General features: G+C 32.9%; 3 protein-coding genes across 4 annotated transcripts; all 3 read right to left on the reverse strand.

Annotated features, from left to right (window-relative positions):
- Positions 1 to 5597: 5597 nt before the first annotated feature.
- Positions 5598 to 13164, reverse strand: LOC115722851 (IAA-alanine resistance protein 1). The gene is made up of 11 exons (XM_030652185.2): positions 11648 to 13164; positions 10595 to 10678; positions 10459 to 10508; positions 9567 to 9618; positions 8803 to 8916; positions 7674 to 7942; positions 6709 to 6858; positions 6465 to 6572; positions 6065 to 6166; positions 5920 to 5964; positions 5598 to 5825 (listed from the first exon to the last, which is right to left on the reverse strand). Exons 1-11 carry the CDS (start codon positions 11961 to 11963, stop codon positions 5670 to 5672), a joined length of 1446 nt encoding a protein of 481 aa, XP_030508045.2. The 5' UTR covers positions 11964 to 13164; the 3' UTR covers positions 5598 to 5669.
- Positions 13165 to 13932: 768 nt separating this feature from the next.
- On the reverse strand, positions 13933 to 14873 carry LOC115722914 (kiwellin). The gene has a single exon (XM_030652285.2). It carries the CDS (start codon positions 14770 to 14772, stop codon positions 14104 to 14106), a length of 669 nt encoding a protein of 222 aa, XP_030508145.2. The 5' UTR covers positions 14773 to 14873; the 3' UTR covers positions 13933 to 14103.
- A 3401-nt stretch (positions 14874 to 18274) lies between these two features.
- LOC115722166 (65-kDa microtubule-associated protein 6) lies at positions 18275 to 24192 on the reverse strand. 2 transcript variants are annotated; one of them, XM_030651299.2, is made up of 12 exons: positions 23241 to 24192; positions 22111 to 22314; positions 21257 to 21523; positions 20681 to 20896; positions 20438 to 20593; positions 20200 to 20359; positions 19940 to 20091; positions 19622 to 19709; positions 19475 to 19548; positions 19304 to 19378; positions 18802 to 19155; positions 18275 to 18699 (listed from the first exon to the last, which is right to left on the reverse strand). In XM_030651299.2, exons 1-11 carry the CDS (start codon positions 23313 to 23315, stop codon positions 18820 to 18822), a joined length of 1803 nt encoding a protein of 600 aa, XP_030507159.2. In that variant the 5' UTR covers positions 23316 to 24192; the 3' UTR covers positions 18275 to 18699; positions 18802 to 18819. The 2 variants fall into 2 exon arrangements, with proteins under 2 accessions (XP_030507159.2, XP_030507160.2); XM_030651300.2 differs by having other exon boundaries at positions 18275 to 18693; positions 23241 to 23951.
- Positions 24193 to 25855: the final 1663 nt, after the last annotated feature.

Below are 25855 nucleotides of genomic sequence, written 5' to 3' on the forward strand. Positions count from 1 at the left end.
AATATATAATTATTAGGATATATGAAGTAGGGGTATTATGGAAAATTAATCATCATCAAATGGTATATCATGGTTTACTTTTTGCTAAAGAATTTGTTGGATCAAACTTTTATGTTGATTTTGTTATTACTGAAATTTCCAGTTCATTTATGAGTCTCATATTTAAATGATTGTAGTTTCAAAGTGATATGTTGCTACAAATCTGAACTTCTTAATGTATATTTGGTTAAGTAAAAAATGAAGTTGTTAAGTTATGCCAATTTAATTAAGACAAAATGACTAAAATATAAAGCCAGTGAATCTCACAGCATAACTGATAACCATTTTAGTTTTACTATGATTCCCTTTTTTGTTAATGAAAAAAAAAAATAGTGTTTCTCTAATGGTTAATTATTAAGTATGAGTGCTGTGAATATTATTATGATGTGATGTTTTACATGATTTTCTTTTATAATAATTATTAAATTATTATATATGATGTAATGTTTTAAATTAAGATTTCAAAAATAAAATATTAAATATAATTAATTAAAAAAAAAGTGTATTATTAAGAATTTGTAAATTTTATTTTCAAAAAATAAACTCTCCACTTAGGATTATGGTCCTCCATATTTTTTTGTAAACTTTTAATGTATACTTTGAATATATTCTTTTTCTTCCAAATTTTAACCATTTTTGAATATTTAGTTTAACAATTTAGAATATTATCATTAGACATTAGATATATCTAACATTATTTATAAGTGACATTCTGTAAATAATTAGTGATATTTCATATTTGTTATTATAATTAATTACACTAATAACGTTATCTTTCGACAGTACCGGTATCTTTTAACATTTTTTAAATTTTTTTAGTGATGTTGGCATTAATTTTTTTTTCTTCTTTTCTGTTTTTTTAAATTTGTCTTGATCAAAATGTAAACCCTAATTGTACATACCTATCTAGGGTGGTCACAGTGTTTAGATTCTGTGGGGCTTCAACTGAAAGAGGAGTACTGAGATTACATATACGTTGTGGAATTGTTGTGTGTTGTAAAATTACAAGTATATCAATCTAACACAAAAGCTACCTAATATGTTTCTCACTAAAGACACTTCCCTTTGTCCTTGTGTGTTTGGCCAGTCTTCATTTTCTTAGGAACATTTTGATAGGTGATACTGATACACATTAACAAAAATCCAATCCAATGAAACTATACATGGTCCAACTGTTTGACTGTTGCTATGATAAAAAAGATAATAATAAGAATAGTGACTAGTGATTGGGAAATAACAAGATATTTGTTACTCGTATATTTGTACACTTGTCCTCTGACTCGCATATTTTTTTTAACGTAGTGAATAAAGTCACACATGATTAACAAAACAATAAACTATAATAGGCGTCGAACCTCCTCGAACCAGAATAACTCAGTATCTAACTAAAGGGGAAGGATATGTTTTGTCAAACCATGAACTGCAGAATTCTTATCGCGAGTCACATGGGATAAAATTGCTCCCAAAATTTGAACAATAAAACTATATTAACAAAATAAAATTACAGTTTTGATGGAAGATACTCTTGTTATTAAAAAAATTTATTTAGTTTATACCGATTATTAATATAAAATTCAGAATAATTATGCTGCAAATATTTCAAAAATAATATTTGGTTGAGTTCACACATCTCGAAAACAAGACTATTTTATTTGTGAAAATGAATAATGCACAGTAAAAATTCATCAGAAAATCAATCTCAATTGTATTTTACCTATTCTTATTCAATCAATAAGTAGAATATAATATTGCTCCCGTGAGACGCAAATTTCGCTTTGAAAATTGCTGGCTTTGGGAACCTCTGTGTTATCAGGTGGTAAAGGAGTGTTGGGAGGAATATAATCTAGCGGGTATCCAAGAGAAAATACAACGGTGTGGGGAATCTCTTTCGGTTTGGGGCAAAGATTATTCGGGTAATTTTGCTTCTCGTATAAAATATTGGAAGAAGGAGGTGAGGCGGTGGAAGCAAGGTAGAGATCCTGATGCTATTTCTAAATCTAAGGAAGCTGAGACAGAACTTTTTGAAGTTCTTACTCAGAAGGAGGTGTTTTGGCGTCAACGATCGAAACAATTGTGGCTTCAGGAGGGGGATAAAAATAGCAAATTTTTCCATGCAACAGCTTCTTCTCGGCGCCGTATGAATGCTATTGATAAACTCCAATGCGACGATGGAAGTTGGGTTGACTGGGAATCGGGTCTATCAGATGTCATGTGTTCTTACTTCCAGAATCTGTTTACTAGTTCCAACTGTACTATGGATGATGTTCTTGATGGGATTTCTGCTACTGTGACTTCAACTCAGAATGACTCTCTCTTGCGACCTTTGACTGATGAGGAGGTAAAAGATGCTCTATTTCAGATGCACCCAGATAAATCCCCTGGACCCGATGGCATGACTCCAGGTTTTTATCAAAAGTGTTGGGCAATTGTGGGTAATGACGTCATCAAACAGGTCCGCTCTTTTTTCTTATTTGGACAATTGCCTACTGGTCTTAATCATACTAATTTAGTGTTGATCCCGAAGAAGAAAAATGCCACTACTATGGGTGACATGCGCCCGATTGCTCTTTGTAATGTCCTCTACAAGGTTTGCTCCAAGGTTCTAGCTAATCGGTTGAAGCATGTTCTTCCTGCAGTCATTTCAGAGAATCAGAGTGCTTTCATTCCCGGGCGTCTTATCACTGATAATATTATGATTTCGTTTGAGGTGATGCATTATCTCAAGCGGAAAAGAGTTGGAAAGGAAGGTTATATGGCTCTCAAGCTTGATATGAGTAAAGCGTATGACCGTGTTGAGTGGCTTTTTCTTAAGAATATCATGCTAAAAATGGGCTTTAATGCGAGGGTGGTTGATCTTATTTTGCATTGTGTCTCAACGGTTTCGTACACTATTACTCATGGGGGTCGTGAGATGGGGCCAATTGTTCCTGGAAGGGGTATTAGACAGGGAGATCCGCTCTCTCCTTATTTATTTCTTTTGTGTGCTGAAGGATTTTCTTCTCTCATAAAAAGATTTGAAGTTCGGGGAGCTCTTCATGGTTGCCGGGTGTGTAATGGTGCCCCCATAATTTCTCATATGTTGTTTGCGGATGATTGTTATATCTATTGTAAGGCTATTGAAAGGGAGGCTCGTAGTGTTCTTCTTCTGCTCCAACTATTTGAACAAGCCTCAGGTCAGTGTGTTAATTACTCTAAATCTACTATCTTCTTTAGCCTCAACACAACTTCGGCCTCTAGACAAGATATGTGTAATCTTCTTCGAATGAATGAAGCTCCTGAAAACAGTTTGTATCTTGGCCTTCCTTGTATAATGGGCCGTAATAAGAATGCTATTCTTGGCTTCTTGAAGGATAAGATGCAGAAGAGAATTCAGAGTTGGGAAGGCCGCTTGCTCTCAAAAGCCGGAAAAGAGGTATTGATTAAAACAGTGGCTCAATCTCTTCCTACATATGCTATGTCTGTTTTCTTGTTGCCGGTGGAAACCTGTAATAAGCTAGAGGGTATGATGAGCAAATATTGGTGGAGTTCGGGATCCAATCAGAACCGTGGGGTAAGTTGGGTGAGTTGGAAGAAGCTGTGCCGTCATAAGCATCATGGGGGGCTTGGTTTTCGAGACTTAAGGGATTTCAACTTAGCCATGTTGGGAAAACAAGCTTGGAGGTTAGTTACAAATGCTCATTCTCTTGTTAGTCGGGTATATAAGGCCCGATATTATCCTCAGGGTTCTTTTTTGAGTGCTTCTCTTGGGCCGAATCCTAGTTTCATATGGAAGAGTATTTTTGAAACGCAAGCTTTGATTAAGGAGGGAGCTCGTCGGGGGGTTGGTCCAGGTACGAATATTAGTGTTCAATTTGACCCGTGGCTTGCGGATGAGTCTCAACCGTGGGTTACTTCTAGAGCTACTGGTATGGAGACGTGGACGGTTAATAATCTCATGGTGGTAGGAGAACGGGCTTGGGATTTAGAGGTGGTTTCAGATATATTCAATGACCGAGATAAAGAGATCATCATTCGAACTAACATTGATCAGGAGACTCCTATTGATACTTGGTATTGGCATAAGGATCTTTATGGGTTCTATACTGTGAGGGAGGCATATCGGTTGCTGCATCATTCAGAGATCACTAATACTAGTGATTCTGAGATTAAGATATGGAAAATTGCATGGAAGCTTCATGTCCCTCCCAAAGTGCACCAACTCATGTGGCGTGCTTTATCTGGTTGTTTGGCTACTAAGGTTCAACTTACCACCAAACATATTCCTCTAGACCAAGCTTGTCCTATGTGTAACCAGGTGCCTGAGACCATTTACCATTTGTTGGTGCAATGTTCTTTTGCACGGTCTTGTTGGCATCTTTCGGTTCTAAATTGGAGTCATACGCCTAGGGAGTCTTTTTGGGATTGGTTTAGCCACATTCTGCTACAACACTCATCCACGGCCCAGGAAGAGTTGCTCATGGTTCTTTGGGCGATTTGGTATGCCCGAAATGAGGTGGTTTGGCGGGACAAATCAATGTCAGCGGCAGAGGTTATTCTATTGGCAAGAGTAGTCCTTAATCAATGGAGAAATGCTCAACAAAGGAGAATGGGGTCTTTACTTGTTCCTACGGGTTCAAGAGAGGACTTAGAGCATTGGGTGAAACCAGTTATGGGAAAGATTAAGGTTAATGTCGATGGTGCAATCTTTGTAAGTGATGGTCGATTTGGAGCGGCAGGGGTGGCCCGGGATTCTCAGGGTCGATTCATTGAAGGCTTCACAATTTTACGAGTGGGGTGTGTGGATTCGGCTATGGCTGAATTGGTAGGGGTTAAGGAGGCCTTGAGTTGGATAAAGAGGAAACATTGGGGACCGGTTGAGCTTGAAACCGATTCTTTGGTTGTTGTCCAGGCAGTCCAAAGCACGGTGGAGATACCTTCTCCTTTTGGCCTTCAGGTGGCGGTTTGTCGTTCTCTTTTAGCCGATTTACCGTTAGTCTCAATTAATTTTGTTAAACGTTCTGTAAACAAAGCTGCACATTGTCTTGCTCGTAGCTCTTGTTTCTATCCAGATCGTATTTTTAGTGAGGAGGATGTTCCTCCTGATTTTCTTTCTATTGTAATGGTTGAATCTTCTTATTAATAAAGTTACCATTTTCCTTCAAAAAAAAAAAATAAGTAGAATATGGTAGCGTTTCAAAATTGAAATAGAGTCATAAATCACATTAATCTATCGAATTTAAACTAGTATATATCTTGATTTTATTATTTTACTACTTTAAATTATTATCTGGTTCTTCTATTTTCTCCAATTATTATGTTAATTTGTTCATTACTAATTGTATATGATTATTTAAATTTAATTGATTAAATTCACATTATTAGTTATAATTTTCCACACATAAGTAAAAGAATTGAATAAATAAACAGCGGTGGAAAAGAGACAATGCTACATCTTCGAATTTATTTTTATTTCTATTTTCTTTTTCAAAATTTCTTCTATCATATTTTTATTATTATATTCATCACTAAAAACAATCAGATTGTATTAACTAGTTGATAAGTTAGTGAAGAGTGCACCGTTCAGAAACTTCTGACTACTAATAAAATAAAAATAAAATAAAGTACAAAAATATTCATTACAAATTTACATTTCATTCTATAAGAGAAATACAAAGAGCAACCCCCATGCCAAGTATCAATGAGGTCAAATGCCCTATTATAGTTTTCAGGGTGGGCTTGCTACTGCTATTCATCTCTGCAAGCACCCCCGCCACCGCAATGTAGATGAATCCACCGGCTGTAAATCCCTGCACATTGAATTCGGAAAGAAAAGAAAAATAATGTTAAATTACTTTGAATGGTGGAAAACGAAACCGAAGAATTATCAAATGGAGACTTCACCTCGATCAAAGATGACTGTCCTGGATCTTGTCCCAACAGCAGAGCCTACACACCAAAAATTATGAACTTTTTTTTTAAGTTTTCTTTTCGATGATTGTAGAAGGATTTTAAATCAAGGGAAAGACTCGGTTAATGGAAAAAATACCAGTGCTGTTCCTGCTAGTGCAACTAGGGCTGAAAGAAAGTTGAAAAATAGTGCTTTGGATACACTAAAACCGGACCTTACTAAGATACCAAAATCTCCAACCTGCATTCGACAAAATTAGACGCACGATGAATAACTCTCTCTCCCTCATCCCCGCTCTACTCACAACCGATTCAATATTAAATTTCTTAATCGAGAAAAATTAACCAACCGAACCACAGTACTTTCATTTTTGGATACAAAGAAAATGGTATACACGAGACCAGAAGAATACAATTAGAAAATATGAAAGGAATGAAAAATCATTTTGTCATGTTGTAGTTGGTTTTCCAAAGCAATATAATCAAATTAAAATTTACAAGTACATGAAAGAAAAATAAATAAAGTGAGAGTTGCCAACCTCTTGAGGAATCTCATGAGCAAGCAAGAAGAGAGTTCTAGACCATCCACCAACTGAACCATAAAGCAAGAACGCACTTCCTAAAGCTACTCCATCAGTAAAATTGTGCTGCAACAACAATTAAGCATGTGATTGAGTACATGAAACATCTTCCAATCCAAACTACATAAACCAACCAGCATAACACAATTTAACAAAGGAAAATATTATTTTCAAGACAAAAATACTTGAAAACGACACATACAACACCATCAGAGAAGAGATTCAGATAACCGAAGACAAGATTGCTTGGTGCTTGAACATCTTCTTCTTTCGGAGTTTTAATATCAGCAGATGAGACTTTAGCAGCATCTACATCTTGTTTATCATCCTCACCATCAACAGTAGTGCGCCTCTGCAGCTCGCAACAATGTCTCAACATCAATAAAGGTATGATATGAAATCCACTTATTCCATTCATGTTAAGCCTATTACTAATATTCCATTTTAATTAATAAGCTTATAAAATGATAAATATGTCAATTTTTTTCTCGAACATATATATACACTAGGATAGCTCAAGAGCCTCAGAACATAAAACAAGTCCTAACATACTGGGCGTAGCATGACAGTCTGCATGTTGGGCCAGCATTTTGTAATTATTTTTCATTTAACTTTTTAATCCAGGAAAGCTAGAGGGTCCAAATGTCTGATGATCAAAATGATCATAAAAGAGGAAGATGCAGTACGAAGAATGTTCTCCCTTATATTTTCTTATTTTAAACTAGGTTCCCTGCTTGACCCTTCAAGGGACCATGAAACAATAGATTGCTCTGTGGGATATCCGAAAGGAACTCCAACGCCAGGAGCAAACCATATGTGACTAATCGATTCAGAGATCTTTAAAATTTTGATGCCTCTAAGTGCTGAAAAAGAAGCATTTGCATATGGTCTTTAAAGTTTGCATCAAAAACATTAGACCTAAAGTCATATGTGCAGTACGTTAATTTAGCTTCATCTTTTTATACCATCAGTTACTTCTCCTAGAGTCCTAGACTATGTCCATGGCATAAACTGGCCCAACCTACAGTTTCAAGTCTACACCTCACAAGTTTTCATAAGTAGTCCACTAAACACAAGACAGGGCATGACCATAGAAGCAAGATAATGACAGCATGCCATTATCTAGATGTTATCATCTAACTTGAATACAAGTTTCAAGTAGCTCACCTTCCTAATATGAGATCCATTTTGAGCATCTTCCTTTAATGAATCGTGCAGTAATTCATCTGAAACTTCAGATGATTTTTCCAGTGCTATTTTATCATTTCCAGTGGATGACTTTGACTGGATGTCATCAGCAGATTTATCATCATCCTTCAATTTCTTACTTTTCTTGTGATGGTGGTGGTGAGTGTGACCCCATGTATTAGCTCCTCCAGAATTATCTTCAACATACCTCACTAACTTCTCTACTAGAAGAAAAAGTACAATTCCAGCTGGTATAACCAATTCAAAAGAAAAGAATTAATGCACTGTGTCCAAATAAATAAATACTTGGTAAAAAGCAAAAAAAAGAAAATCAACACAATGAGAAGAAGTGCAGGCAACATAATGAAAAAAGAATGGCATGGAGAAGTTATCATTTAATAAAACAGCAGAGGGCATTTATGAATTTACTCAGTGGGTGACTGGTAGATGTCAGCAGAGAGGAAACAATAAAGTTATTGTATACACACCAAAGCCCTTAACTTTCTTTACAAGCTTACCCAACTAATCAGCAAAGAGTAAATCTATCAGATAGAATTTATAACACGTTGCGTAGGTACAATCTAAAATATCCAAAAGTGAATTTCCTTTGGCTAGGTTGCTTGGTTATATCAACCGGTCAAAGCACAGAAATGCTGATAAACCCCAAGTTAGTAGAATAGGATACAAGAGATTAAATAAAAGGGTATATGGGTCTTTATACGTAGTGTTTGGGAGGGAACACAATAGTATATATAGGATACTAAGGAGAATTGGAGGACTATGCAATGTATTGTGTGTTCACTCTTTGCATCAAAAGGGCCTAAGGGCTCCAATAGCTTGTAATTAGATTTTCTACTACAATCAGTATCAATTTCCTACTGTTTGGCTACTGTTTTATTGTCTTCTTGAGTTTGGAGTTTTCATTTATTATCAAATGAAAAACAAGTAGCAAAACCTAATTAGTATGTCAGAATCTTTATTCAAACTAGAGACCCAGAATCATGGTAGTGCTTTAACATGTGCATCTGATTATGCAGATCTCCAAATGCAAAGAGAAAATCAAATATGTACAAAATAAACTTGAAGTGCAAAGTATATGAATACCAACCCAGGATGGACAGCCCCACAGAAAGATCTGCTAGTGAATGTGCATGTGAGTGTCCAGAATGATCATCATGGTCGTGACCTTCATGGTGATCATTAGAGTGCGAGTGTCCACCCCCTGCAACACATAAATATTAATCTGTAGCCATGTATGAAAAAAAAAAGTGTGGTTATTAAAATGGAATTAGCTTTTAAAACCAATAGAAAAAATGACAACACATAAGAATAATTTGAACCATGCAAAAATATGTGGAAGGCATAACCAATAGAGAAGTATGGTTATCTTGGATATAACTTATTTACAAGATATGTAATGACATGATTAACTTATTCCAACACTCAAAACATTAAGCTTTCTATGTATGAATCTATAAATATTGAGTTGCCAAAAGTAGTGAAAAAAAAAACCTCACACATGCTTCAAAATATAGATCTCAAGTTCCGTAGATGTATGATCTACTAAACCCACTTAACAAGATTGAATTTAATTCTGGAGTGTCTGTTGAACCCTACAATCTTTTTGAAGCACAAAATGTTTCACAAGGAATTACTGATTGTACTGCTCAGACATATAAACTATCACAGATTGTACTGCCCAATAAACACCTTAAATACTGATTCTCCCATAAAATCTCTAAAGCATAAACCAAAAATCTAAGTGGATGAGTAATTCACAGATTTAAGTTCTGTCACATAAACACGTTTGTTAATGAGAAAAACAAGTAAATCATTGGTGTGGTAAAAAAGTGGCATCAATCAGTACATTACCGAAGGCATGTGGTAGTTGATGAAGAAAAGCATCCCCTAGCATAGCCCCAGCCTGAAATGGAGGGCACTCATATCAGTACATCATTTCAAATAGCAAATTAACAGCTAGGCTTGCTTTTAGGTATCCTGTAAGCCAGTAACAAGGCAGATTAACAGTCAGGTAGAGTTTTTCCCTTCAGTTTTTTTTTTTTATGTTATTTTTGTTTTCATCTTTTCCTCCTTCAATAAGATAGATAGACTTAACATTTAAGCCTTTATCAGCGCCGTGTAATGCACATTCATAGTACAAATTCAATAAGAAAAAATTCAGAACTCAAGCCAAGGCATTCATAATCACTCTATAAATTTAAATTGTTTCTTTGTGCTGGCTAATCTCATATCCATTCTCTCAGCATGTATAAAATATCACATATATATTGAGCACATGTGCAATAAATATGAGAGTTCAGCATACTAGAAATGTCAAGACAGCCAGAATTAAAGCCTATGGTGCACAATGAGCAGTGGAATATCCCCACCCTCTCGCCCCAAGTCCCAGACATAAATCATAGTTTTTACATATTTCTGTGTTGCTGATGATTTTGATCATGTCTTATACACATGTACCAAAATATATTCTAGAACAGATACAGCAAACAGCATTTGAGCTTTGAACTTTTAGATAAACCCAATGTCTGCAGCTTTCCCAAAAGAGAAAGATAGAGTTCAATTCATGCAATATGACTCAAAATCAGTAGGGTGACAACTGATAAGCTAGCAACTGCTAAACCTAAGCGTATGCATTTCATGACTAATTAACAGATTTTAACAAAAAAATAGATATAAGTAAAATATTAGCAGCAAAAGGAGCTACTAGATTAACAAAGAAATAAGTAGGCCTTGAGAATCTAACCCCAAATAAAGCCAATGAATCAACAACTGTCTTGGATGGTTTCCCTTGAACTGCAATAACACGGGAGATTTAGTTTCAGATTACCAAAGTAGAAATGAAAAAGTAACTTTTCCAATTTAACAATTAAATCACTTACCAAACACTACTGGCAAGATAATTAAGCAAATAAGGGAAGCCATGCTCACCAAAAAAGAGCATCCCAACGCATGTAGCCAAAGACCTATAAAATGAAATGACTATCAATTGCTGAAGAATAGATATAAGACTACATACAATAAAGGCCAACAATAAGCAGAATAATCATGATGACAATAATAATAGATGTGAAATCGAGTGAAAATTTCAGAAAGACTAAATAAATTTGCTTATTTACCAAAGACAGAGTTAGAATGGTTACTTTAAACTTTAAAGCATATATGTTTGAAATACATAATTATATCAGCAAATGGACTATATTGTTCCGTTTGAGTATAATAACCTTGCAGGCCAGCATATCATTAAGCCATTTCTATCACCGAAGATCTATATCACTCTGCACCTTAATCTTGCTCAATTGAGTGACTTAGATTTGTTCACAGGGATGGAGCCAGCAAGGCCATAGGGTGGGGTTAAAGCCCCACCTCAAAGGTTGGTTTATGTGAAAATTTTACACTTCAAAATAGGTTGCAAACATATAAAAGCACTACTCAAAATTTAAATTTATAAATAGCCCTACCTCACCTCAAATTCTAGCTCCATCACTGGTTGTTCATTGAATGAAAATATCACTTGAGTCAGCAAAGTAAACATCCAGCTACTAAGATAATTGCTAAACTTTACTAATCACAACTCTATGGAATTAAATTCACTTTCATATTCACCACCACTTCAAGCTCAAGTATATAATGATTCATTTCAAATTCAAAGAAAAATATACAACTATTGTTTAAACCTCCCAACACTCAAAAAAAAAAAAATGTGAACTTAATCTTATCTAAAAGTCAACAAACGAATTAAATCTCCATTGATTCCCCAGGTTGAGAGCCAAAACTTCCCAATCCAAAAATGGACCACTCTTACTCAACAAAGTAATGTCCCGAAAACAAAAACAAAAAAACCACGGTAGTGCATTAATTACAAACAATTATCAATCAGAGTAGCTCAACAACCAAAACTAATTAAACGAGTATAATGAAATTGAAGGAATTACCAGGACCGGTAAGCTGTAAAACTCCGAAATGTTCGTGGTGATGGTCATGGTCATGATCGTGAGCATGAGAACCAAACCCGTAGAGCTTCATATCCTCCTCCTCAGCCAATTCCTCGGGAAGAAGATTCGATTCGAGTGAACTCTGGTGGTGATGGTTGTGATGGTGACCGTGGTGGTGGTGGTGGTCGTGTCCGTGACTACATCGGTGAACATCAATAGAGGGAGAGACCTGAGAAGCGTGACTCAGATCCAAACCAGGGAAAGCGAAAAGGAGAAAGAGCAGAGTAAGCATTTTTGTATAATTAGAAAAAGGCATTGGAAGAGGAAAGGGAAGGGAGTGTTTGGATTAGAGAGTGAATCAAGAGCGTCTGCAAGTGCCTTCAATGGTGATGAAACAAACAATCCCCAGAAAGAGCACAATTATGCCAATTATGACGCCGAATGTTATTATATCCATTTTTTTTATTTAAATTTGTATTTGTAATTTATAATTATAATTAATTAATATTAATTACTCAATTTTTTTTTATTTTTTTTTATTGATCTGGAAATGGAAGGAGGGAAGGGAAAAGCAAAAGAGAAAGGAAAGTGGATCTGAGTCTGACAGAGAAAGTAGTACACTAGTGTCTAGTGTCTAGTGTACTACTCAACTCTCTTTCGCTTTGACCGCTGCTTCTGCTGCTTCTCCTTACACACGATAATTCTTGAAAATTATTATTGGCATTCTATTTTTGGTGTATGAGTATAACTTAAAAATTAATTTTAGATAATATAGCTAAATAATTACCAAGTTGTACTTATAGAAAGTGTTGGACATACTCTTACTTAATAGTAATGCTCAGGAGTATTTATTGGATCACATCCAATATTTTTAGGTCTATCTAGATCCGATCTAATTATATATTGGATGTTAGATTTTACCATCCGATCTGATCCAATTAATTTCCGTCATCCAATCGATTAATATCTATTGGATGTTGGATTGGGTCGGTTCTATTCATTGGATGTATTTCATATATATTTATTTGTTTAATTTAGATTTATCCAATATTTTAGACCTAGTATTTTTTGGATCGGATCAGATCCATCCAATATTTTAGATCTAATATATATTGGATTAAACTGGATCCATCCAATCCAAAAAAAAAAAGAGTAAAACTTTAATGTTAATTTTCATAATAACAATATAAAATATAATTACTCATCCAAATTAAATAAAAATACTAATTAGTTCGATTAGATGTTAGATGTATTGGATTTTTAAACACCTCATCCACCATCCGATCCGATTCAATTAGATATTTAAAAATAACATCCAATCCGATCCGATCACAATTGGATATCCAATATTTGTCGGTCAGTTGTAATTGGATCGGTCAATTCTCATTGGATTGGATCGATTTATGCACACCTCTAGTAATGCTCTGTTACACACACTCTATTGTGAAAGAGAATTGTTAAAGGGTACCATTGCTCCATAATATTTTCTTTAGTGTCATACCGTTATTGGTATAATTAAATAGCGGCTTCCATATAACTTAAGAAAATAAATTTTAGGAAATATCGCTATCTTGTAAGAATAATTATTGTCCCCTCACATTTACTACAATATTATTTTGCTCCTATATAGTAAAGTTAGTATTATTTTACCTCTATCTTTGATATTGTTAAATTTTCAAATTAATATTTTTTATGAACATAATAATCTTTTACTATTATTAACATGGTTAATGTTTTAGCAGATGTATTAAATTAAAAATAATTGTATGTAGAGTTATTTTTTAGTATGTATTATTATTTTCTTTTATCTTCATATTTAACGTTATTTTCTTATTTATTTATAAAAATCATTATCATTCTTCTCATCACTTATCTCTTTTTTTTCTCCTTCTCTCTCTTAAAGTTCTTAGAAGTTATTCCTCAAATGACCTAAAATTGTAATCAAAAGGCTTTCGTATTTCTTTTCGAAAAAAAAGAATTACCTAATATACTGTTTTTTTAATTTTTTTTTTAAATTTACAGTTTGAGTTTCTAAAATGGTTTCTCCAGTAATTTCTATGTGGGTTATTATACGATTTAGGTTGCAGCTTTAGTTGTAATAAAGATTTTTATATAGAATTCTATAAAAATGTAAAAAAAAAAAAAAAAAAAAAAAAAAAAAAACTGTTTTAAAGTGTAATAAAAAAGCCTCTTAAAAAATAAAGGTTGATAATGGTTAGTTTATTTAGCCCGGTGGGTAATTTACTTATTTTTCTTTATCAATTTATGAAACATATTATAGAGACTAACATAAATCCATGTATAGATAAGCCAAGCTCATCACGTATATAAATTTTGTGTTTTTTTTATAAAGGACATAAACCATAGATCAATACTCTTGATCACTCATATTAAGAGCTTATTACAACATGTATAATTATGCGCACCAAATATTATTATGTGTTTTTTTTATGTTATTACGTGTAATGTTTTAGTGCATACACATCATCATTGCTCGCCATAGACCAAGTAACATCGACAACACCCAAATCGGTGTCGAGCCCAAGAGCACTCCACACAGCATTGGAACCATCAACAATATCATTTTTACAAGGTGGTTGACCTGCATGTTCAGCATCACAACCGTTTTGGGAATCACACTGGTCAACCACCTTAGCGGTTGTACTTCTCCCATTCTTAGCCGTAATCTTAATAATCTTTCCACACCTCGAACCATCGTTGTACCAACCAGTTGAGAGAGCAACCACTCTCTCAGTGTTGGAATGAAATCTCTCATCACACTGAGATGGTGCCCCGCCATCACCACCCTCACTGAAATCGTTGTTAGTCAATTTCGCTGGGGTGGAGGATGTGATTGGTGGAGAGCACTTGAATTTCAGGAAACTTTTTCCCTTGCAAATAAGAGTGCCTGAAGATTTGCATGATCCCCCACCACTGCCTCCACCACCATCACATATTTTGGTTCCGATGTCAGGGTCATCGTCGCACTTTCCTTTGATACAAATGAGTTGACCTTCACAATCGTTTAGGGTACGACATGATTCGTTACATGAAGATATGGCCTCCAAATGATGAGGGAGCAATACCAATAAGGAAATGATTAACAAAGTAATAATACTATACATTTTGTTATGGAAATAAATTTGTGTAAGCCTCTTTATATATAGTGATGGGATCGGTTCTCCATTTTCTTGTCTGAATTTTATATTCAGATTGAATGTATTTAGACACGTTAAGCCATCCAAAATTTTCAAATGATCATTAAGAAATTAAATAAAAGTCTTATCTTCTATTATGTAACAAGACACCCCCGTGTTAAATATATAATGACTTGGCTATATATGATCTTTTAAAAAACAAAAACGAGTAAAGTTTCAGAATTTGGACAAAATGATTAATTAAAGATCACTTGATTATTTGCAAGTGTACATAAATTAATAAACTAATCAAATAATAATTATTATATATCTAGTTCAAGTTGTTACAAGCAAAGAAATTAGAAATACTTGTATACTTGTGAATAATTGTGATCAATATACTAATAGCACTACAAGCAAGAAACTAAAGAATGAAAAGACAAATAGAAAACAGTTGACTTTTTTACAAGCGTTGACTTGATCTTGTGTATATGTTTTTAATTAATTTTTAAGTACTGAGGTGTTAATTACAATCAGCTTTCATGCTCTAAATTATATGTTGAAATATTTTTTTAAAAAAAGAAAATTTATTGCAGTATTTGTTATGGATATAATATCATTTTTATAAAGTTTTAAAAAAATCTGAACAGTTTACAGGACCGAAAACAGAATTTTGATATTCTAGCCTATTATGCGTGTTTAAAAATCTTCAAACCTATTTTTGATACCTTAAACTATTCAAAAAAATTTATAAATTTACAAAAATAATGTTGTAACTCTTACAAATATTGCTATAAAAAAATATTCTAATATATATTTTCAAACACGAAAGTTGTAATAAGAGATTGATAGTAATATTTTTGTTAAGTATTATGTATTCCCCAAATCACTAATACATGAATGATGTGAGATAGAACATGTTACAATTAAGGCACTATCAAATATAAACTTTACCATATCAGCAACTAAACTAACTAACTCTGTTAGTCTGTGTCCTAACCAACCTCTTATAAATAGCCCAACACTTTACAATTTGAAGTTAAGACTTTCAATTATTTGTAATAGAGAGAATTGAGAGAAAAGAGACTTTGAGCAAGAAACAGATTGACGGTGGAGGATGTTAAAGAGATTACCAATTCTTGACATGGCATCCCTCATGTGAGATTGATCTGTAAACTAATTACACTAGTCAAGGAAGCTCGAGTTCTTGAATTATCTCTGTATTGGTTATCAAAGTTCATCAATAAAGTTTTTAATTTGCTTCAATAGTATTGATTATAAAACTCATTATTTCATAGATTAATCTACACTATTCAGATGTTATTTTTCTTAATCTGTTTCAACTATTGATTTCTCTAGTCATTGATTTTTTTGATAACTTTATTAGTTTCTTATATTTGTTCTTTGATCGAGGATTGTTGTTTCACAACAGAACACACACAAGTCTTTTTTTTTTTTTTTTTTTTTGAATTTGATAAATTTGTGAATGAGTTACATAATTTCTATAAAATTGTGTAATTTAGGTGAGTATTTTTTTGAGAATCTACACGTTTAATATGTGCACACATACATTTAAGAAATGTATAGTTCAAAACTACGACAAAAAAATAGAGTATGTTTATGTTGGAGTATCAACTCAAATTTCACATTAGAAGAATAGATAAGAGTTGCCTTAAATATAAGTGTTTTACCTATTCCATTAGTATGAGATCTTTTGAGAAGGTATCCAAAAATAAAATTATGAGCGCTTAAGCCAAAGAAAGAACGAGAGCCAACTCAAAAAAAAAAATCACCTCAAATGGATACCTGAGCAAAATATAGCACTTGTAAGAATTGCATTTGAGCATTTTCGAACTCTATTGAGCGAAAATGTAATTTTTTTTTTCATAAAAATCATGATTTTTAAGCATCGTCGAGTTAGACATAGCATACTATCAAGCATGCCCGAGAAAAATATATTATTCTTATTTCTATTCTTATGTTTTTATTTCTTATAAACGCTACCTAAGATTTCCCAAATGAAGTAGTGTCATATCCAGGGACGGACCTAGTAGTATCAATATGGGGGCTATAGCCCCCACTAACAAAAATATTACCTTTTAAAAAATTAAATATAATTTTTTTAATTTGATAATTATAGACTAAAATAATAAAAAAGCCCCCACAAAATTAAATAAATCTAGTAAGAGTGATTATAATATAAGTATAAATATTTTTTAATGATAAATAAGTTCTCACAAAGTAAAAATTCTGAGTCCGTCACTGGTCATATCAATAGTGTAGAAAAAGCCTATCATGAGCAGAAGCTCCCATTTTTCTTCAGTTTACCAAACTATTTTGTTGGTTTGACTGGGCCTGGTACCCAACTGTTTTGTTGGTTTTATTGGGCTTGATTGGTACTTAGTCCATACACTGCCCTCTCTTGTCATTGGTACTTAGTCCATATTCCTTTAGTATATAAGCTTTTGCAGATCTTTTATCATTACAATTTGTTATGAGCAAGAGCAAACACCACATATATTAAATTTCTATAAGGTAGGGTAGCAATTTGTGTTCGTGGGTTATATTCGTCGAGATCCATGTATAATAAATACATAGTTGACCCGAACATGACCCGTTTATAAACGGGTTGACACGACACGATTCGTGTAACCCATTTATAAGTATATTTTGTTTAAACATGTCAATCAATAACAGGTTTATCACATATTCAACACGCTTATCACTCATTTATGACCTATTAAAGTACTAATAAGTCATTAAAGGATCAGTTTCGTGTTAGCCGTGTCAACTCGAACATAACCTATTTATTAAGGAGGTTAGAGGAGTCAACCTGAACATGACTCGAACCCATTTACGAAAAACCTAAACCCGTTAATTCTCGTGCGGGTTTTGAACCGTGTTATCGTGTCTGACCCATTTTGCCAGCCCTACTCCTTGGTCGTTCAGGTAGACTCCTTCTCTGTTTCAGCATTCAATAAAACTTTTTAGTCTAGTTTTTCTTTTTAATTTTTAAAAAATTCTAAATAATTTATAGTGCCGAAAATCAAGTTTAAACAGTTAATTGCCACACGTATAAGAAAAATTAACCGTGCCTACAACAAAAAATAGAAATTTTATTTAGTATTGTAAACTACTTAAATTATTTTAAAATTTTACAAATAGTCCTAAATAACTAAACCAAAACAGATAAAGAGTCTACTAAAACAGATAAAGAGTCCACCAAAATACCCCAAGAAAAGAGTGCTGTAAACGTACCATATACTACATTAGTATATTATTGTTTTTGAGATAAAAATGCCATGATGAGTTTGGTTGTCCACTAACAACATATTTAATCCCTAACAACATTATAATCTAATTAATAAAAAAAACTAAACCATACACTTATCATTGCACAAAGCTTTCTATCACAATATAAATTAAGAAACCCAATCAAATGCAAGAGAGGAAAGAAATGATAATAAGGCTAAAAAGGTTACTCAGGGCAGAAACAACAAACAAAAGTTAAGCATCTCTTTCTCTCTAAAGACCACCAAAGTTGCCCACATAAAATGATAATATTCACTCAGGTATACATATATATATACACAAGAATTCATGAAAAACAACAAACAAAAGCAAAATCCATCAAGTGTTATTGGGTTGTACATGGTCAGCACTACTATAAAACATCTTTCAAAATGTAAATCTACTACTACCAATGACACCATCTTTTTCCAGAGTAAATTTCTTCCAACCAGCCAAGATCGAAATTTTTATGTGCTCGAATTGTTAGCTACCATCCTCGTCTTCGTCTCCCCCGTGTAATCCTAACAAATTACAATCATAGTGTACAGTTCCATCCATATTCACAAAGTTTCTGCTGCTTTAATTGTGTGTACTATCCTCTAGCGTGTAAACAGCTGCCTGTTCCTGCATAGAAGTACCATCATTTTTCAATTTCCCGACATGAAAATATCGAAAGAAGGTTAATGTGTGCAAGCACAGAAATGCATTCAAGTTAGAGTGACAAACCGATTTTAAATTTAAAGTTCAACCATGCGGAGGAGATCCTAGCTCAGACCCACATACAGATGCAAAAGACATTGTGTCCTCTTTAGTTATGGCCACATAGTTCAATGGCGCTGTAGACAATCTTCTCATTTCCTTGAAGTAACCATTTTGGCGACCAGAATAGGACCGGGGTGTCATGAGTTCAGGAGTTGCACTGCCAACTGAGCTTCGACGAGGTGTAGTTGTCATTGAGCCATTACCATTTGCACGGTACCCATTTGGCTTCCGAAAGCTGTTAGTTTTCCTAGGACTTGGTTTAGATCCATATATTGATTCCTTTTCTGTAAGGAGCAGATCTTGGAGCTTCTTTTGGTCCTATAAAATGAGATTAAAAAAAATGTAAACACAAAGCAATAGTTGAGAGGATTCTACTTTGTTTTCGTAATTTAAAATCTGCACAATTATTACTTGTTAAATTCTTATGCTCGATAAAACTAAAAGCGATGAGGTAAGGATAAATTACCCTGTATCTCTTCTTCTCTTCTTCTTTCTGTTGTCTGCTGAGTTTGTAATCCTCCAGTATTGATACCAACCTTGCCTACAAAAGTTGTTCATTGAAAACTTTTAGCAAAAATCACAAACTTGCCAATGACAACTCCGGCTGAAAAAAACAATAGGGGGAAAAAAAACTCACCCCGTCATAAAGAAATAATTTTTTCCTTTCATCTTCCCATGACAAAGTTCTGTTTATCAAGTTATCCACCATGGCTGCAGAAAGACCCAGTTAGCTCCATGCACAAAATGCTCGAAAAATGATAGATTACCAGCAAAGAAAATATACCTGGTATTTTGGTTACTGTAACTCGTGCTCGTTCTGCACGTTTAAGGTTTATGTGAGCACCTCGTCCAGCACTGTACCGGTTGTGGTCCTGGAATTTAATTATAAACCTTGAGAACAAGGACAAACAAGATTCTCGAAACAGTAATCAGAGCCTCGATTAAACTTCAGTACTACACAAAGTGTTGTCATGGAATATGAAATGCAGCACTGTGTTTGTGTGTGGAAGAGAAAGAGATAGAAAAATAACCCATGTGCAGTTATGGGGTATAGCCCTATCATTGTATGTTGAAAGATTATGTACAACAAATTCCGGCTTACTAGGCTATATTCTTCAAGCCAATTTTCTTCTTCACATGCAGCGAGCCACCGGTCAATCCTATCCATTATTTCCTTTCGGCTTATAGCCTCTTCTTTAGCTTTAAGTATCTGCGCTTCAATGTTTGCGAGAAGTTCGGATGGATCTACCAGACCTGAACAGAAACAGCATTTTCATATTTGCAAATATTTCTAGCCAAACAAATACCATAAGGAAAATGCATCTTATTATCTTTATGAGAAACAATCCAAGAAGTATATACCTGAATCTATCATTGCAGTTGATTTTTCGATAGCTGTGCTAGTATCAGGCTCAATATGAGTCATTCGGCATATTTCTTCCAATTCCGATCTCTTTTTAATAACAAGTTCCTTCATTCTGCTTGCTTTTAATTTAGTGAGCCTCTCAACTTCTTGTGATGCCTGTCGAAGAGAATCCGAAACTTGAGGATCTAACCTTGTAAGAACTAAAATTTAAATGTATTGAAACCACTTTCACACCTGATCAATGATCTCCATTGAAAGAAAACCTTGTTCTGTAATTTCTGTTTCTGATTTTCCAAGGATAAAAGCAATCCTCGAAAAGTTATTCTTTTCTTCTCTTGATGAATCCATCAAGTTCCAAAGTTCAGACAACGACGCCACAATATCTTTCAGCTGAAATTGATAAAAAAGTTTCAATATAGATGTGTAAGAGAAAGTAAATGACCATTTACCGAGGCAACAACAAGGCACGAGCAATACCTTCTGTATTCTCACTTTTCTTTCTGTTTTCAATTTGAGAATGGTCAGTTCCAACCCTTCCAATGTGCTATTGCTGATGTTTGTCGACTGTTCTATGCTCGTCCCATGCAAGCTCGGATGCACCTCACTTACAGTTTGCCCAAAATCCAAATTAAGCACCGCACAGAGAGAATGGACCTCATTGACATGCTCCAAAACCTTGTGAAGACGATCAGACTGTCCAAAGAACAGTTCATACACGTTATCAGAATATATAAAAGATAATCAGAACTAACTCGGCTATCACAAGCATCTAATGTGAAAATATACTGACTCAGAGTATGCTCAATCTCAATGCTGCAATGTGCTTTAAAAGAATATAGTGCGAGTATACAGAAAATTAAGAGTTTCGGCTTTTTGCTCAAATTTCCAATTGACAATCTATCAAAATTAGGTTCAGAATTCGAAATATGTAAATTTCCTATCGAATTGGAATAATGAGATGACAAACTAACCCCAAAAGTAAGGGAAGAAGTACATTGTCAGGGTAGCTATGAATGAATGAGGATTATCATTTTGTATCACTAAGATAATTACCTTTTCCTTTTGAAGACTACGAAGATGAGTTTGAAATTCGGTTAGCTTTCTTAGAGATAAATCTTGTTCATCCAAGGATAATGAACCGATTGCTGTATTGTCGATATGACTGTATCCAGAAATCTCTCCACTGATCTTCTCAATTTGTGTCTTTATATCTGAAAATTGCTTCATCCTTTCCTCCTTTTTCATTTTTAGATCTTCCACCAGTGGCGCCACAGATGAAAGTTTTTCTTTTAATGATTTCGACCTCTTCTCTGCCTGAATCTGTAAATATTATATGAAGTTAACATTAGCAAGAGATATTACAATAAATAATACTGAATTAAAACTATGATTCTCAGGCTCATCAATACATAAAGAAAATGAAGCTTATGAGGTTACCACTTACATTCAATCATAGATGTAATGAAACCCATAATGATAAACCGAAAATGTAGGTAAGAAAAAGAATAATGACCCCTATTGAACTTGAGCACCAGCTGAAGCATATAGGTTTACGAAAAAGAAAAAACAACTGAAATAAATTGCGATAGTAGGGAATTAAAGAAACCCGAAACTAGCAATATTGGGACAATGAGTGAATTATCTAACAAGGAAGATGAGGATCTAAGAAGACTGAAATTATGTTAGTTAGAATTGAGAAATAAAATGTCTTCAAGACGGCTCAACAATACAATAGTGATTCTAGTTTTTCAGGTAGATCAATAATTTCGATTACAAACTATAATGAACACGTTTTATAGGCATGGCAACATAATGCCCTACTTAAGAAACTATTCTAAAAGTAAGTTGTACGAAGTGAGGCTAAACTATAGAAGCGCAAACAATGGTTAAAAATGAGCAGCCATTACCGGGGATTGAATATTGAGTTCTCCAAGAGAAGCCACGAGAGTTGCAAGCTCAGCTTCCTTGGCAGCAACCGATTGATGAAGTCGTGCCTTGCAATTGGCAGCTTCATCAACCTTCCGCCGGTAAACATCTAAGCATTCTCTCTCTAGCTCGAGTAGCATTCGATCTTGGTCTGCTTCAGTCTCGCCAATGTCGTTCCATATTTGCTGTTTTTACCAAACAAATCATTAACTTTAAAAGAAAAATGTATCAAAATTTAGCTAACTGTCATTGTATGAAGAGATTAAATATCTTTTGGAAAATTATGTGCCAACTGCATAGTTAATTAAATATTCTAAGAATCAAGCAAGAAAATTATACACTCTTTTTCTTCCAGCCCATAAAATTGGTTATGTGCAGAAACATCAAAATCATCAAATTTATAAAGAATAATAATATCTCTCAACAACCTAGTTTCACCAATTGCCATTCTTCAAAACTACACGGAATAAATTAGAAAAATATAATATTTTAAAAAAAACATCTAAAACACCATGTGAGGCATAAAAAAATAACAAAAAATAAAAGACAATAAATTCTAAGAGAATTTAAAATGAAGGAAGAGAAATTAATAAATAGAATTGGAAAAATAAAATGTGAAGTCAACTCAAAGGCATAGACTGCCTACTGTCCTTGAAAACCAACAATATTATTATCTTAATAATAGTTCAACAAATTTATGAAAACCCCTCTTCAACAACAACAATTATTTTCCCTTTAAACAGTGAACAAGTTTTTTATTAATTTTTATTTATTTATTCTCACACAAGTATGGAAAAGTAACAATTATTATTAAGTGAAATTGGCAAAAACCCAAGTAGGAAAAAAAATAATAAATCATTACAAGAAACCCTTCAACTTGTTTTACTGTAATATTTCTAAAGCAAATTAAAAGTACTCCAATCTACAGCTTCTTCAGTAGACTCTATAATGGATAATAATAATCAAACCTCAACTTTCCCACAAAGCAGTAACAATAAAGTTTTTACATTAAAACATCATCATTGAAAAGTAAATTTCAACCCAAAAAAGAAAAACAAGTTAAAAGTTAAGAGAGAGCTTAAGAACCCAAAATTACAAAGAAACACCATACCTGAAGCTCTCTGAGTAAAACATTGCAAGTAGTATTTGTACGGACACCCATGGTAGGACTCCCTAAAGCCAACATTTTTCTCTTTCTTTCACAGATCTCTCTTTCTCTCTCTAAACTGAAGAGAACCCAAGTTGACAAAACCCAAGAAAAAATAGAAGAAGAAGAAGAAAGAAAGGCTTAACAAAAAAGCTCAAAAGAAGAGAAAACAAGAAATGGGTTTTTTCTTTTTTTTCAAGTCAATAAGAGAGAGAAAGAGGAGCCAAGAAAACCAAAATAGGCATTTGGGTATGTCTCCATTATCATAAACAAACTCAAGCTCAGCTAGATCTGAACCTGAAAAATGATTCTTTCTTCCCTTAAGCAACAAACCCAGTTCCACTTTTTTTTTTCTTTGAATAAAAATTTCTTCTTTTCTTTGGGAAAGAAAGAATACAAAAATGGAAGTTAAATATGAGGAAGAATAAAGGAGATGGGGTGGGAAGAAAGACAGAGAAGAAACAGAGGAATTGGGTGTAAAGAAAGACTAGAAAAAGGTTCAAGTGAAACAAAATCAATGACAACAAGTCCAACTATACTAATTTTATTCAAAATAAAATGTTTTTAAAAGAAAATTAATGACAATGAAAAATGAAATGAAAGCTCTTTTCTTTTTAAGCTAAAAGGCTATAATAATGTAACCGATGAAAATGGAAGATAGAGAGAGAGAGAGAGACAGATAAAAGGAAATATTAAATAATACTCTCTTTCTCTCTAATGGGATTTGGAAGTTAGGCTAAAATGCGCCTATACTATAGGAGTGAGTGTACATTTGGAAAATAAGAGTGTGTAAAAAAGTGGTGTATTTTATTACAATCTTATGGTAAAGTAGTGCATTGTTTTTTATCCAGCGTAAATTAGATTCTTATGAACTCTACTTTTATATTGTAAACAATTTAAATTTTTTTTAGAGATAATATATAATGAATATTGTTATTTTAAATGTGGAGGTTAATTAAGAGTTTGTAATAAGATATTGTAATATTTAGTACTCCTATTATATTTTACTATACTATAAAAAAATATTATTATTAATATAATTAAGTATGTAATTTTATATATTTTAATTTAATTATTATTATAAAAAATTATTAATCATTTGTAAAGTTTTGCTTTATGCTAATATTAGGAAAATTACTTGTACCTAATAACAATCATTATTTATAATTAGAAATTTATATGACCATGCACTCATAAGAACATCATATTAGTAATACTAAGAGTACATTACAATATTATTAGTTAGTACACATAATTTTTTATATAAAAAGTAATATCTTATCATCTCTAAATGGAATATATAATAATTCTACCTTTCATCTCTCTTAACTTGTCAAATAAAATTCTAATCTCACTCTCTCACCAAATTTATGATGTCATTTTTTTGTCATTTTTGGTCACCTTTTTGTTCCTTAGAGGAAGGGATTTAAGATAGTTGTAATGCATTGAGCACATCTCATAAGTATACATAGAACTTTTTTTACTAGTTAACAAAACTATACAAGGACAAATAATATATATTGTACAATATTAGGAAAAAAACACAAAATTGAGATCAATATGTATAATGGATAAACTATAGGACAAAAAAATGGCATGGAAGACAAATGTTAAGTTAGTAATTGTATAGCCTCTCAATTGTGTGTGTTTGCTAGCTAGAGAATGACAAATTTAATGAATGTACTGAAATTTTAAAATGAACTAGTATAGCAATATTATCAAAGTATTATTATATTCAAATAAATAGTTCATTATTATTTTTAATAATCAAATAGCAACAAAATTATAAACACAAAATAAATATATATATAATTAATGTACTAACAAATAATAGATAAAATTACAATTATACTAAAACTAATAATGTTGACAAGCATCATACCTATTATTATAATAAATAAATATTTTACTCCATATCATATCTCTTAAATTATAATCATGTTAAATACCATTATTGAAATATAAGATTTTTGTTAAATAATAGAAATTTTGCCTCTTAAAATACACAACCATTATTATATTTTACTCTCTATATCTTTATCAATGCTAAAATTTGACCTTTTAATGAGAATGAGCACACCTTAGTAATAGTCAAAAACAAAATGTTACAGTAGTCATACTCCGAGAATAAAATTACTAATTATTTCAATAACATTCAAAGTTAATATAGTTTGACAAAATATGCTCTTTAGTTACACGATAAGTTATCCTATTTCGAAGAGAATCCTACGTACGATTTACAAATATTTATATTGTAAATTCATAAATAATTGTAATCACCATATAAAAAAAAAGTTAAGCTAGAATATTAAACAACACTAATTGGAAATACTTAATCTTATTAATTATTCACAAAATACTTAATCTTATAATTGCTAACTTTTCTTTCACTTTTTATTTTATTTAAAAAAAAAATCATATTTCTATATGCAATAAAAAAATTCTTCTAAAAAAGAATAAGGCGCACATTAGCAAATTATAATTTATAATATTGGTATTTATTTATTTAATAAATGTTGAAGGGAGTGCAGCTGGAGAATAAAGCGCTCCAAAATAAATGAAATAGTTTCATTATCATA

This window comes from Cannabis sativa, chromosome 9 (assembly GCF_029168945.1).
Source record: "Cannabis sativa cultivar Pink pepper isolate KNU-18-1 chromosome 9, ASM2916894v1, whole genome shotgun sequence".
Taxonomy (NCBI): domain Eukaryota; kingdom Viridiplantae; phylum Streptophyta; class Magnoliopsida; order Rosales; family Cannabaceae; genus Cannabis; species Cannabis sativa.